Below are 11,974 nucleotides of genomic sequence, written 5' to 3' on the forward strand. Positions count from 1 at the left end.
ATTCTTTTTTTTTCAATTAAAAAAAATTAATTTTTTTTGGCTGCATTGGGTCTTCGTTGCTGGGCACGGGCTTTCTCTAGTTGCGATGAATGGGGGCTACTGTCTTCGTTGTGGTGTGCAGGCTTCTCATAGTGGTGGCTTCTCTTGTGGAGCACAGGCTCTAGGCGTGCAGGCTTCAGTAGTTGTGGCATGTGGGCTCAGTAGTTGTGGCACATGGGCTTAGTTGCTCTGTGGCATGTGGGATTTTCTTAGGCCAGGGCTCAAACCCATGTCCCCTGCGTTGATAGGCGGATTCCTACCCACTGTGCCACCGGGGAAGTCCCTGCTACCTGATTCTTGTGGTGAGGGTTGAAAGAACTGGTGGAGGCCAGGACTGATTTGGAGACTACACCTGTGTGCAGTTTACTAGTCCGCTTGGCTTAACTATCAGACATGCACAGTGCTGGGTATGGAGAAGAGTGATATAGCAGGCCCATGACTTGAATGCTTCTTTAGCCAGTTAAAACTTATTTGGAGTGCTCTGGGTTCATGGCAATATGAATGCATAATTTATAGAGAAACTTGCTGGATCTCTATCTACTTACGAATAACATCTCTTGATTACTACTAATTGATACTTTAGGTATCAAAATGCAATAACAGAATATTGATTCAAAGCAAGATTATTTCCAGAATTCTTTGAATCCCTTTATAAAATTGTCTATTTGGTTATAAACATTTTAGATGTTTATCATCAAATTCCAATATATTCAAAATCAAGAGGATGTATACTTTGCCAGTGAACGTACACACACTGATTATAGAAGAAGTAAATGCACGTTTGGCCTTGGAGTAGTTCAAGGCTTCATGCCTACCCCACTCCTTGTCTTTCCCACCCTGTTTCACCTCTGATGACGTGTAGGTCCCTTTACTTCCACCCCAAAGAGGAGTGACACTCAGCCAAGAACATCATTGGCCCCTGTGCTGGCGAGCAGGGCCATGTGCTGAGTTCATAAGCAAGCCCACGTTCCCCCTCTTCTTCCCTCCACTTGATCAAGAAGCTAATGCTGCTATTCTTTTTTTCTCTTACTAGGGTTAAGCTTTCACCTCCCACCTGGCAAGCCAGGGAGGCCTAAAAAGGCCCCTGATGGGTGGCTATAGGCATGAATTCTTTTTTTCTTTCTCTTTCCCTAATTTTTCTTTGATGCTGGCTGCTTTTTTTTACCCCCAGTGGTAAGATCCAAAGATTGATTTGGGCTTTGGGTTTAGGATTAATATAGGCAGAAAACTTTGATTTAAGGCTCCCTAGGTCTGTCTAGCAGAGAAAAAAATTCTTAGCATAGTGCATCCTGACTCTAGGGATTTGGGGCCAAAACTTCAGCTAGAAATAAGGTCTGTTTTTGTTTGTTTTTTTGTCAGCCCTGTTTCCTTTGCATAAGATTTGGGTTCCTTGGTCAGAAATACTAGGGTATGCTATCATAAGATCACCCTTACGTACCACTTGGTTACTATTATCAACAAATTCATTTTGGAAAACGTGGAAAATACTGAAATGTGTAAAGAAGAAAAAGAAAACTCACTGAAAATATGCCACTTTAAGATAATGACTGTTAATGTTTTGGTGTATATTTACAAGGATAAAAAACAAAAAGGTCTTTTAAAATGTTTTTTAAAAGTTTGAAATCAAGTTCATACGTAGTTTTGTTATCTTCTTTCCACTTAATTTTATTACGTATTTATTTCTTTGAATTTTCTAAAACTCTCAAACATTTGTAATGTTCCATGGTAGGAATATATAATAATTTCTTAGATGGCTTTTCCAGTTTTTCCGTTTTGAGTTCTAACTGCTGAAGATTATTACACTTCCCGTATGATGACCTTTTAGTCACATCAGGGCTGGGTGTTTGCTTTTTTGATTGTGTTGGTAGTTAGCCAAAATTCCCCGTCTTAAAAAAAAAAAGCTTTTAAAAAGCACTATTTTACTATGGTTGGGAAGAATCTTAGATTGTGTAGGAAAATGTCAAGGAGACTAAAAAGAAGACACTCTTGAGTTACTTGATTGTATACATAAAAACACATTTTGGTGACCCAAGCTGACTTTGGAGTTGGCTAGGCTTGGCCTGTTAGAGTGTTCTGGGAGGGATGGACGGCATCAGAATCATCTCCACCAGCAGAACAGCTTGAGCATTATAAGGTGAACACTCCCCTTTACACTTGTTGATGAGAGACAGATGCAGCTCTCCGAGGGATGGTGGTCGACTCTCTCTGGTTTCCTTTCTCTAGCATCCTGGGACACTCAGGCAGGGTATAGTTCTTCACATGCTGCACCTTGATTTTCTGACATAGTCCGAATTCCTCCTTATTTCTCGAATAATAACATTTCCATTAGATAAACTGCATTTTTGTTTCTGGGCCATGTTTCAGTCATAGGAAAAAAATGCAAATTATAACAAAACAAACACTGATTAACAAGGATTTATTTAAAAGCAAATAAACTCCCAGAAGCCTCAGGCTTGGTGCAGCTGTAGTTCAGTCTCCAACACATGTCTGTGTCTGCATTGAGAATGGCGTTCAGAATGAAGAACCTCAAGCCCTACATGATCCTGAGTTGTAGAAGGGAATAAATCATTTATTGAACAAAATGATTATGGGCAAAAATATTTTAATGCCGTTTTAATCAGATGAGGTTGAAGAATAGAGGTAACTATGGACAAGTTACTTCAGTTTACTGAGCCCAAGGTTTTTTATCTGTAAATAGTGATGTTAATACTTAACAGCCTAGGGAATTTCTGGGGATTCATTTTATAGGAAATAACAGCTATAAACAATTAGTATAAAGCCTGATACATTACAGGCACTCAAATATTAACTTATTGTTATTCTTTGTGTCAAGTATTTTATTCACTAGGCTTGGGGGAAATAATATTGAATAAGACATTCCTGATCACTGTCTAGTGGTGGAGACAGACATAAGATTATATATTCTGGTGATTTGAATAAAATGTAATAACTGCTATAATACAGTTATGACAAAAGAGCCTCCCATAAGTTTTAATGTTTTTGGAACTGAAACTTCAGAGTTTTTCTGGTGTAGCATGCTCTTTCTCAGTCGCAGCTTCACATTAGAAATAGAATTGTGAAAAAAGAAAATCACATTTGACAAAACACTAGTGATGATCAGGTCCCACCATAGACCTAATTAAATCAGCATCTCTGGGCTGCTGCCAATTTCCCCAGGTGATTCTAATGTGCAGCCAAGGGTCAAGAGCCAATGCTTTAGATACTTTCTTCTCTTTTTCTTTGGTGTTTTCCAGGATTAAACTATACCATAGGATAATTCCTTGCTTTTTACTTGACTTTTGAAACTTACATAATGGCAGGTGTTTAGAGTTTAAAATGCTTTTATGATCTCATTAAAGCCTCACAATGATAAATTTAGAAAAGTATTATCATCCCCATTTTGCAGAAAAGATAGCTGAAGCTCAGAAAAACTACACCTTAAGTAAAGGATAGACTTAAACCAAGGTATTCAGAATCCAGTCTTTCTGTTTCTATTGCATTTCTAGCAGAAACTTCCAACCACTGTTTAAATACTTAAAGGTCTTCTCTTGCTGCTAAGTTTTCTACTGATACAACTTTATGATCTGTTGAGAAATCTTTGCTCATTGTTCATCTGGCTGAACCACTTGTATATTTCTTTTTATATTTCTTCCTTTTATTCTGGCTCTAATGCTCTTGACCATACTTCCACCCTCAGCTATAATTTCTTGAAATGCTGTAGCCATTTTTCAGTCCTTTTTTTTTTTTTTTTTACAGTTTTTCTTTTATAAAAGAATATACCCTTTCCTATATTTTATTTCAGTGGTGAGTCCCTGCCACCAAGTCTTTGTGGTATATATGAGTTTGTTTAATACTGAAAACTAATCTTATAACTGCAAATATCCATTGTTGTCCAAATCTGTTTTAGTTCCTGAGTTTGGATCTTGAGAACTTGGATATAAGGGACACCAGTACTTGAGGTAACCTTTGTTTAGTTCTCTGTCTGGAAGGATCAAGGAGCTCTGTATCAGAATAACTCACTTTTCCCTGTGGCCAGACATGAACACATGAACAGGTTGTGTTGTGTTTCCCTGTGGCCAGACATGAACACATGAACAGAACACAACCTGTTCTCTACTATTCTTCCCGAGTTGTCTTTCCATCCTGGAAGGAAACTCCTTTCCCATTGCTTCCTTCCTTTCTCCTCTCCCACCAGGGTCCCAGCTCCATCTTGCTGAGGAAGGAGGCGGGGGCAGTGCATTTGGGAGATGGGAGTGGAGGGCATTCCAGGCATAGGGAAAGTGTGTGAAAGTCTGGAGGCCTTACGGTCTCTTTCAAGGGCCCATAGTTGCCACGGCTGGCTAGTACTGAGGGCCTCTCTGCCTCATATGTACTATTATGTGAACAGACCTCCCCACCAGAGGTGACAATAAAAAGAGGAAAGGCTGAATGAAGGTCACAGAGAGCCCCGTTGAGTGTGGCTGTGTTCTGTACCCTGGCATGGAATTCTGTTGTATGGACGCTTTATCACTGTTTTTTATGGGTCATATCTGGTTTTACAGTATTCATCCATTTGTACCAATTTCATCCACTATGTTTTTAGTTAATTATTCTTCATCAACTTAGGTGTCCAGAAAGTCAAATACAAGACATGAAGCTTTTCTCAAGACAAGTGCTTATCATTCTGTTCTTTCCAGCACAGTCCAGAAACCAAGTTTCACTTTTAGATACCATCTGTGAACCCAGCTGTTTTTTTTTTTTTTTTACACTTCATCTTTCTTTTAAGATGTAAATATATTGTCCTCCCAAGTTCTTCTGTTCTTTCCCAGAATCACTGAAAATAAATTATATGTTCCTTCTGGCATAGAATCAAGGAAAGTGAGTGATGATTTGGTTTGATGAGTTTTGGCAAGCCACCCTTTCCCCCAAAGAGTAAGCCAACTCCTGATCAGTCATGTCAGGCCGATACTGCCATGTCCATTCCCCATGGAAGGAAATCACCAATAGCCATTACTTTGTCATCTTCTTGGAGTCAGGTAAAGGATGTCTTGAACCAGTTACTGTCTTTTTGCTGGAGCCCAGGATTCTGCTGCTTCTGTACTAGGGCTCTGTGGAAAGAAAGAACCTCATGTCTAGTTTTATAGCTCCAGTTGGATAGACTTCATTCTTTTCCTTTTCTGGACCATGCTTCCAACTCATTTTTTTTCCCCTTTAAGGGGAAAAAAAAGTTCTCTGTAGTTCTAGTCCTTAAGGTTTTATTTGAAGGGTAAAAAGAAATTTTATGAGGCTTGAAGGCCCGACAAATGTGTTTGACTTTTACTTTATAGTAACTAGATGTTAGGGATCATCCTGAATGGAAAATTAGAATGATGGTTACATTTATTTGTAATAGGATGTAAAGGATTTAAAGCAACAGATTCAGTTTAATGTTTTTACAAACCAGAATCATACCCAAATTCTATAAAATAGACACAGCTGTGTAAGGTTAATTTTAAGAAGGTTCTTCTCTATTTTTCATAGAAGTGACAAATTTAATTTTAAATGATTTCTCAGATTGTAACATTGCTTATATTTACAGATGACATATTCTAGTGATAATCAACTTTTTTAAAAAACTGTAAAAATACAGAAGTATTAATTTTAGGACATCAAATAAACCAAGATTTATTAGGAAGAAAAAATCATAAAAGACAAACCAAAGCAGTGTCAGATGTGGCCCAAAAGAAAAACCAAATCACTTGCTGGGACTTTAGGGGCAGACCTTGGGTGAAGATATGGGATGCCAGGGTCTCTGTGGTGGTCCAGCTCAACTGCTTCATTGTATGACCAGGAGTCAGGTTTGGTGAGTTACCTAAGATAACCATCCGTGTGTGGCAGAGCCATGCTTGAGCCCAGGTTTCTTTCTTTCTTGTTTTTTGCGGTACGCGGGCCTCTCACTGTTGTGGCCTCTCCCGTTGTGGAGCACAGGCTCCGGACGCGCAGGCCCAGCAGCCATGGCTCACGGGCCCAGCCGCTCCCCAGCATGTGGGATCTTCCCAGACCGGGGCACGAACCCGTGTTGCCTACATCGGCAGGCGGACTCTCAACCACTGCGCCACCAGGGAAGCCCGAGCCCAGGTTTCTTGACTCCTACTATGTTTCTTCCTTCTGTAACACACACTGAAGGATGGTTACTAGGTTATTGTGTGTTATGGTTTCTCTGGGGAAGAAGTAAAATAAATAGTCCCTTGGCTCTCTGCAGTGGGAAGAAGTCACCATTGTGAAGGGAAAAAGGAGCCTTTGTGTTGTGTATGTTCAGTGAGGTTTCCTTTAAAATTTCATTTAGTTTGAGATATAGTGATTTAGGGCGGGGTTGACCCAGAGCAGTTTTGGCCCTAGTTACAGAGGGTTGTGGAAGTGCTGTTGCTTGTTTAGTCGTGCCCAACAAAAATCTTGTTGAGCAGCTTCAGCACAGCACCTTTTACAGAGTGATTGGAGGATAAATGCTGGCTGAGTTGAAGTGATAGTGGCAGGAAGCATAGATCAGATTTAATGCGATAAAGAACTGAATGTTGTCTCCACCCTGAATTTGGTGGCCACCGTGCATAAGATATCTGCTTTGACACAAAAAGAAGCATTTGGTTTCAGCTAATTTGTTTCTTAGGATACATACGCTGAGAACTAACTCTCCCTCCCCATTGGGAGTAAATAAGGGAGAGGGTCCTGAACAGAAGCTTGTTATGCTTCTAGCATTTTGTGTGCCCCAACTATACGCTATGAGATTTGTCTTTACCCTTGCTGTACCTAAAACTTCCTCTTGGCAATTGGCCTCTGCTTCCTCCACAAAACAAACAAGGTTCCCTGCCTTCCTGTCTATAACTTCTCTGAATCCATAACTATCCTTACCTCCTTCTCTTCTGTCCCTCTTACCTCCTGTTTAAGATAGTTCCTCTACCTCTTTTCTGAATCTTTCCTTCTCCCCTTACTGAAGAATCCTCTTTCTTCAAGTATCTCCTTTCTGTTAGCTTCTTCCCTCAGCACTTAAGTCCCTCTGTCCTGTAGGTGCCCCCTCCAGAGAGTTACAGCATCTTTCTTCCTGCCTTTTATAACCAAGCTTCTTGTATATGAAGAGTGGTCTTCTTGTAACCATTCAGTTTCCGGCGTACCTTTTCTTCTCCTTTAGCCTCTCTGATCAGTGTCACTGAAATTGCACAGGCAATCAATCTCTTAATTTGCAATTCCAAAGGACCCATCTCTGTGCTTGTCTTACTTGACTTTTCTGTGGTGGTTTACGTCATTGTTTCCATCTCCTTGGAGGTTTCTTCTCCGTCAGCTTGTGTGATGCCACTCTCTTCTGGCTGCTACCTCTTATCTTCTTCTTGGGCTTCTTTTCTGTGACTTGTCCCTTCTATAAGATTCTGCCCCAGCTGCCTCCTTTTCTCATTAAATGTTCCCTATTTCCTCTATGCTCATATGATAGGTGTATGTGCTCTGATTTAATTTTCCAGCTCAGATCTCTTTCCTGAGCACCAGACCTAACCTCACTAGAGATCCTGTAGGTACCTCAAACTCAACATGTTCAAAGCTCTGCAGTCCCCAGTCTCTTCCTCAGTTCCTGATTTCGTTATGCACCAAAGTCCGAAACTAAAAACCTCGGTGTCATCCCTGATTTCTTCTTTATATCACTCACTATAGTGTCACCAGTCATCTCTTTCTCTTCCATCCTGAATCAGCCACAGGTTTACCTGCTAGTGCTGATGATGTTTTTTTTTTTTTTTACTGATCCGTTTTTCTTTGCTAGGAGGTCTCTTTCTTCTGTAGCTCACTTTCTTCTGCTCTTCATGCCAGTGGCTTTAGTTTTGATTCTCCTAAATGAGAACATAATCATGGCCGCAAGCCAAACCATTTCAAGATGGAGTAAGATGTCAAGTATATAAAATGCTACAGGGAGAATGAAAAAGGTGAAGACTGAGAAAGAAGAAATTAGATTTGGTGATGTGGGTGGCATCTGACCTCTGGGGTAAGTTTTGTAGTGTAGTGAAGACTTTTCCCCACACTCACTCCGCCTTTTGTGTACCCGTTTCTGAGGTGGCACCCAAGTGGTATCCTTCAAGTCACTTGAAATCTTGTTTGTTACCAGGGTCCTTTCTCTCCCTTGTTCACTTCGTTCAGGTAGTGAGTTTTGCCAATGACACTTGTATATTCTCATTTGCATTGCTTTGATTTTTTCCTCCTTAAATTCGAATTTTGTAGATCATCTTTTTGTTATTCACATCTAATTGATCATCATGTTGTGATGGTTCTTCTTCATAATTAAAAATGTATCCCTTCTTTTCATCTCTGTTATCATTAATTAGAAAATACAATGGACAGTTATTAGTTCTTTGGCTTACTTTGTCATTCTTCAACTTCTAATACAATTGATCACTCTCTCCTTCGTAGCTCTCTTCTCTTGACTCTTGGGACTCCGTTCTCTTGATTTTCTTGCCACATCTTTGAGGGCCTTTTCTTAGTCTTCTTTTAGGGCCCCCTAAATATAGAAGTCCTCTGGATTCTGTCCTCTGACTTGATCTCTCATGATCTTGTCTAGGCAGTCTTGGCCGTACTCATGATTTCAAGTACCACCCAGCTGTTGACCCCCAAATCTTTGTCCTGAGCGCAGACTCTTCCACTGTTTTTTTTAGTTGTTTGCCAGGTACTTCCATTTGGAGGTTCCACAGAACTTCAGATATAGTGGATTCTAATGGGAACTCATCATCCTCTTTTCCAGACTTCTTCCTTTTTTATTTTGTCTTGATGAAGGGAACCACCAGTGGCCCATCATCCAGATAAGACACCTGAATGACATGAATGCCTCCGTCCTCACTTTCCACATTCATTAGGTCACAAATCCTATTGATTCTACTGCCCCAATTTTGAAATCTCTCTCAAATTTGCCCTCACAGACTTAATTTAGACCCTTATTGTTTCTTGCCTGATAATTTCATTTGTCTCCTAACTGCTCTCTCTTTGTGCAGTTGTCTCCCCTCCTTTCTCCCTACTTCCAAATCCAATACTCGTAGCTAAAATTTGAGTGCTTATTATATATCATTTACATGTGAAATGTTTTATATGCATTCTCACTTAACCATCACACTAAACCATTATTATCCTTTTTACTTTGGAGCAGTGTAGGCCAGGCCTCACAGATAGTGGTAGAGAGATTTGAATTCAGGCTATATGCCCCAGAGCCCATAATCTTAATTTTAATTAACCAGTTCACCTACAGCCTTTCATGGCCACCCCTCTTTGCATACTCTAGTTTGGAAGCAAGTCACTGTCACAGTCTATATTCAGGGTTGTGGGGCGGGGTTGGGGGGTTAAGGTCCAACTCCTGGAGGGGGGATTATTGACTTAAATTATTCAGAATTCTTCTTTAAGGAAGATTTGTCTCTTCCCACTTATTTATTCATTCAGTCATTTACCTTATGTAGACTTGGTTATTTTATACTTTGGTTTATAATCTAATACTGTGATACTTATTTAACCAATTCTCATTTTTTTCTTTTACTTTAAAAAAAATTGAGGTATAATTGACATATAACATTAGTTTCAGGTTAACAACATAATGATTTGATATTTATAACAATTCTCATTTTAAAGATGTTCAAGTTATTACCAGTTTTTTGCTATTAGTGAATGAATATCTTAGAAGTCTTGGCATGCTGTGTTGATGGTTTCCTTTACATATATTCCTAAAAGTAGGATTGTTGGGTAGGTGCGTTTAAAAGTTTTTGGTACATGGGTGAGGTTTTTACATTGAGCAGCTGTTTTCATATTTGCTGTCTTTCCAGGAAGTACTCTCTAACACCCTTGAGATCTTGCGTTCCTCTTTGGGATTATGAATAGTTTATGTTTAAAGCCAGGAACTCACAACTATTCATGCTGATTTATTTACCTGTGTAGAGTATTGTGTCAAAGAATGCACTGCAGTATCGGGGAAATTCCCAGCATGACGCCCAGGAGTTTCTGCTGTGGCTTTTGGACCGAGTTCATGAAGACCTCAATCATGCTGTGAAGCAGAGTGGCCAGCCTCCTCTGAAGGTAAGGGCGTGCCCTCAGGGCAGTCAGAGAGCAGTGAGTGGTTGCAGCACAGGCCACCGGTGAACCTAGTGAGGAGTGAGTGCAGATTCTTCTTCCAAACCTCCTCTGAGGAGTTGTTGCAGTTTGCAGTTAGTTAATATAGTAAAATTGACTAAGCTCCGGGTGAGTATAAAATTCATGGATACTTAGAGACTATTTCCTCTGTTTACCACTGTGCTGGCAGTGTCAGATAGGAGCTTACACTCTCATGAGAGGGGACACATTTGCATGTATGACTAGCTTTAGACTGACATTAAGGGATTCCATCTCACTAAACTGTTTTTAAAGCAGAAATTTGCTTTCTATTCCAGTGAGACATAGTCTGTAGATCACTGGAATGTGAATACACAATCAAAAAGGAAATGTATTGATGTCTCTGCTGTTAGGATTAGATTTGAGTATAGGAACTGAACCCTTAGAATATACTTACTGAGAAACAGTGATTCATTCTCAGTTTTTATTTATATAATCTTAGTATGATGGGTAAAATGATTTATATAATGGAAATAAAGTGTTCTCCTCTCACAGCTTTAAAATTTTTTGATAATTCTTTTCTGTACCTCAAATTTTATTTTATTTTATTTTTTATTATTATTTTTTTATATCTTTATTGGAGTATAATTGCTTTACAATGTTGTGTTAGTTTCTGCTGTACAACAAAGTAAATCAGCTATACGTTTACATATATCCCCATATCCCCTCCTTCTTGAGCCTCCCTCCCACCCTCCCCATCCCACCCCTCTAGGACGTCACAAAACATCAAGTTGATCTCCCTGTGCTATGCAGCAGCTTCCCACTAGCCATCCATTTTACATTTGGTAGTGTATGTACGTCAGTGCTACTCTCTCACTTCGTCCCAGCTTCTCCTTCCCTGCCGTGTCCTCAAGTCCGTTCTCTATGTCTGCATCTTTATTCCTGCCCTGCCACTAGGTTCATCAGTACCGCTTTTTTAGATTCCATATATATGCGTTAGCATACGGTATTTGTTTTTCTCTTTCTGACTTACTTCACTCTGTATGACAGACTCTGGGTCCATCCACCTCCTTACAAATAACTCAATTTTGTTCCTTTTTATGGCTGAGTAATATTCCATTGTATATATGTGCCACATCTTCTGTATCCATTCATCTGTCGATGGACATTTAGGTTGCTTCCATGTCCTGGTGATTGTAAATAGTGCTGCAGTGAACATTGTATATACCTCAAGTTTTAAATTTCTAGTTTTGGTAAGTTGTTAAAGTATTCTGATTCAAGGTCCTTTGTGCCTGAACATTCTGTACTATCTTTTGACTGTATGCTTGCGGCTGACTTTCCCACCAGACTGAGACGTACTCAAGGTCAGGCACTGTGTCTTATTATCTTTGTATCTTAATGCCCTTTGCATTGCTCTCTGCACGTGGTAGCTGATGCTCAGTAACAGTAAGGGGGAGGGACATGAAAAGGTTAAGTAAAATATGAAGTAGAATGATTAGGCCCAAATAAGCAGCAGAGGTAATAGGTGCCAGACAAAAAATTCTCTTTAGGCAGGGGAGGAATTGGTACTTTTGAATAGTTGGGATTATTTCCTGGAAGAGGTTGGAGGGGGCCTTTTGAGAGTTGGAGGGGGATTGGAGCACTCTGGGGAAGGACTGCCCGACTGCCTGGATGAGGTGGAGAGACGGATAAGCACTGTGTCTGGGAGAGCCTGTGAGGCGATGAGTCCATTTGACCCACACCCTGGCATCTGTGTTCTGGTCCCTTTAGCAGATGTCTTTCCCTGAAACATCTGGATCTGATGCAGATTTTGTAAAGGAGGTCAAGGACATCTGTGACATTTTTAGGCTCATCTTTAATCAAGAACTGGCACTTTTAGTCT

General features: G+C 40.0%; 1 protein-coding gene across 2 annotated transcripts in view; it reads left to right on the plus strand.

Moving 5' to 3' along the window:
- The window catches only part of USP31 (ubiquitin specific peptidase 31), a 72,165-nt gene that overhangs the window by 25,243 nt on the left and 34,948 nt on the right, over positions 1–11,974 (plus strand). For both annotated transcript variants that reach the window (XM_081257973.1, XM_081257974.1), the window contains exon 2: positions 9,943–10,080. In XM_081257973.1, the coding sequence (XP_081114099.1) occupies positions 9,943–10,080 (138 nt within the window). The remainder of the gene's footprint in view (positions 1–9,942; positions 10,081–11,974) is intronic.

Source organism: Mesoplodon bidens, assembly GCF_964165515.1.
Source record: "Mesoplodon bidens genome assembly, chromosome: 15".
In the NCBI taxonomy this organism is placed as follows: Eukaryota; Metazoa; Chordata; class Mammalia; order Artiodactyla; family Ziphiidae; genus Mesoplodon; species Mesoplodon bidens.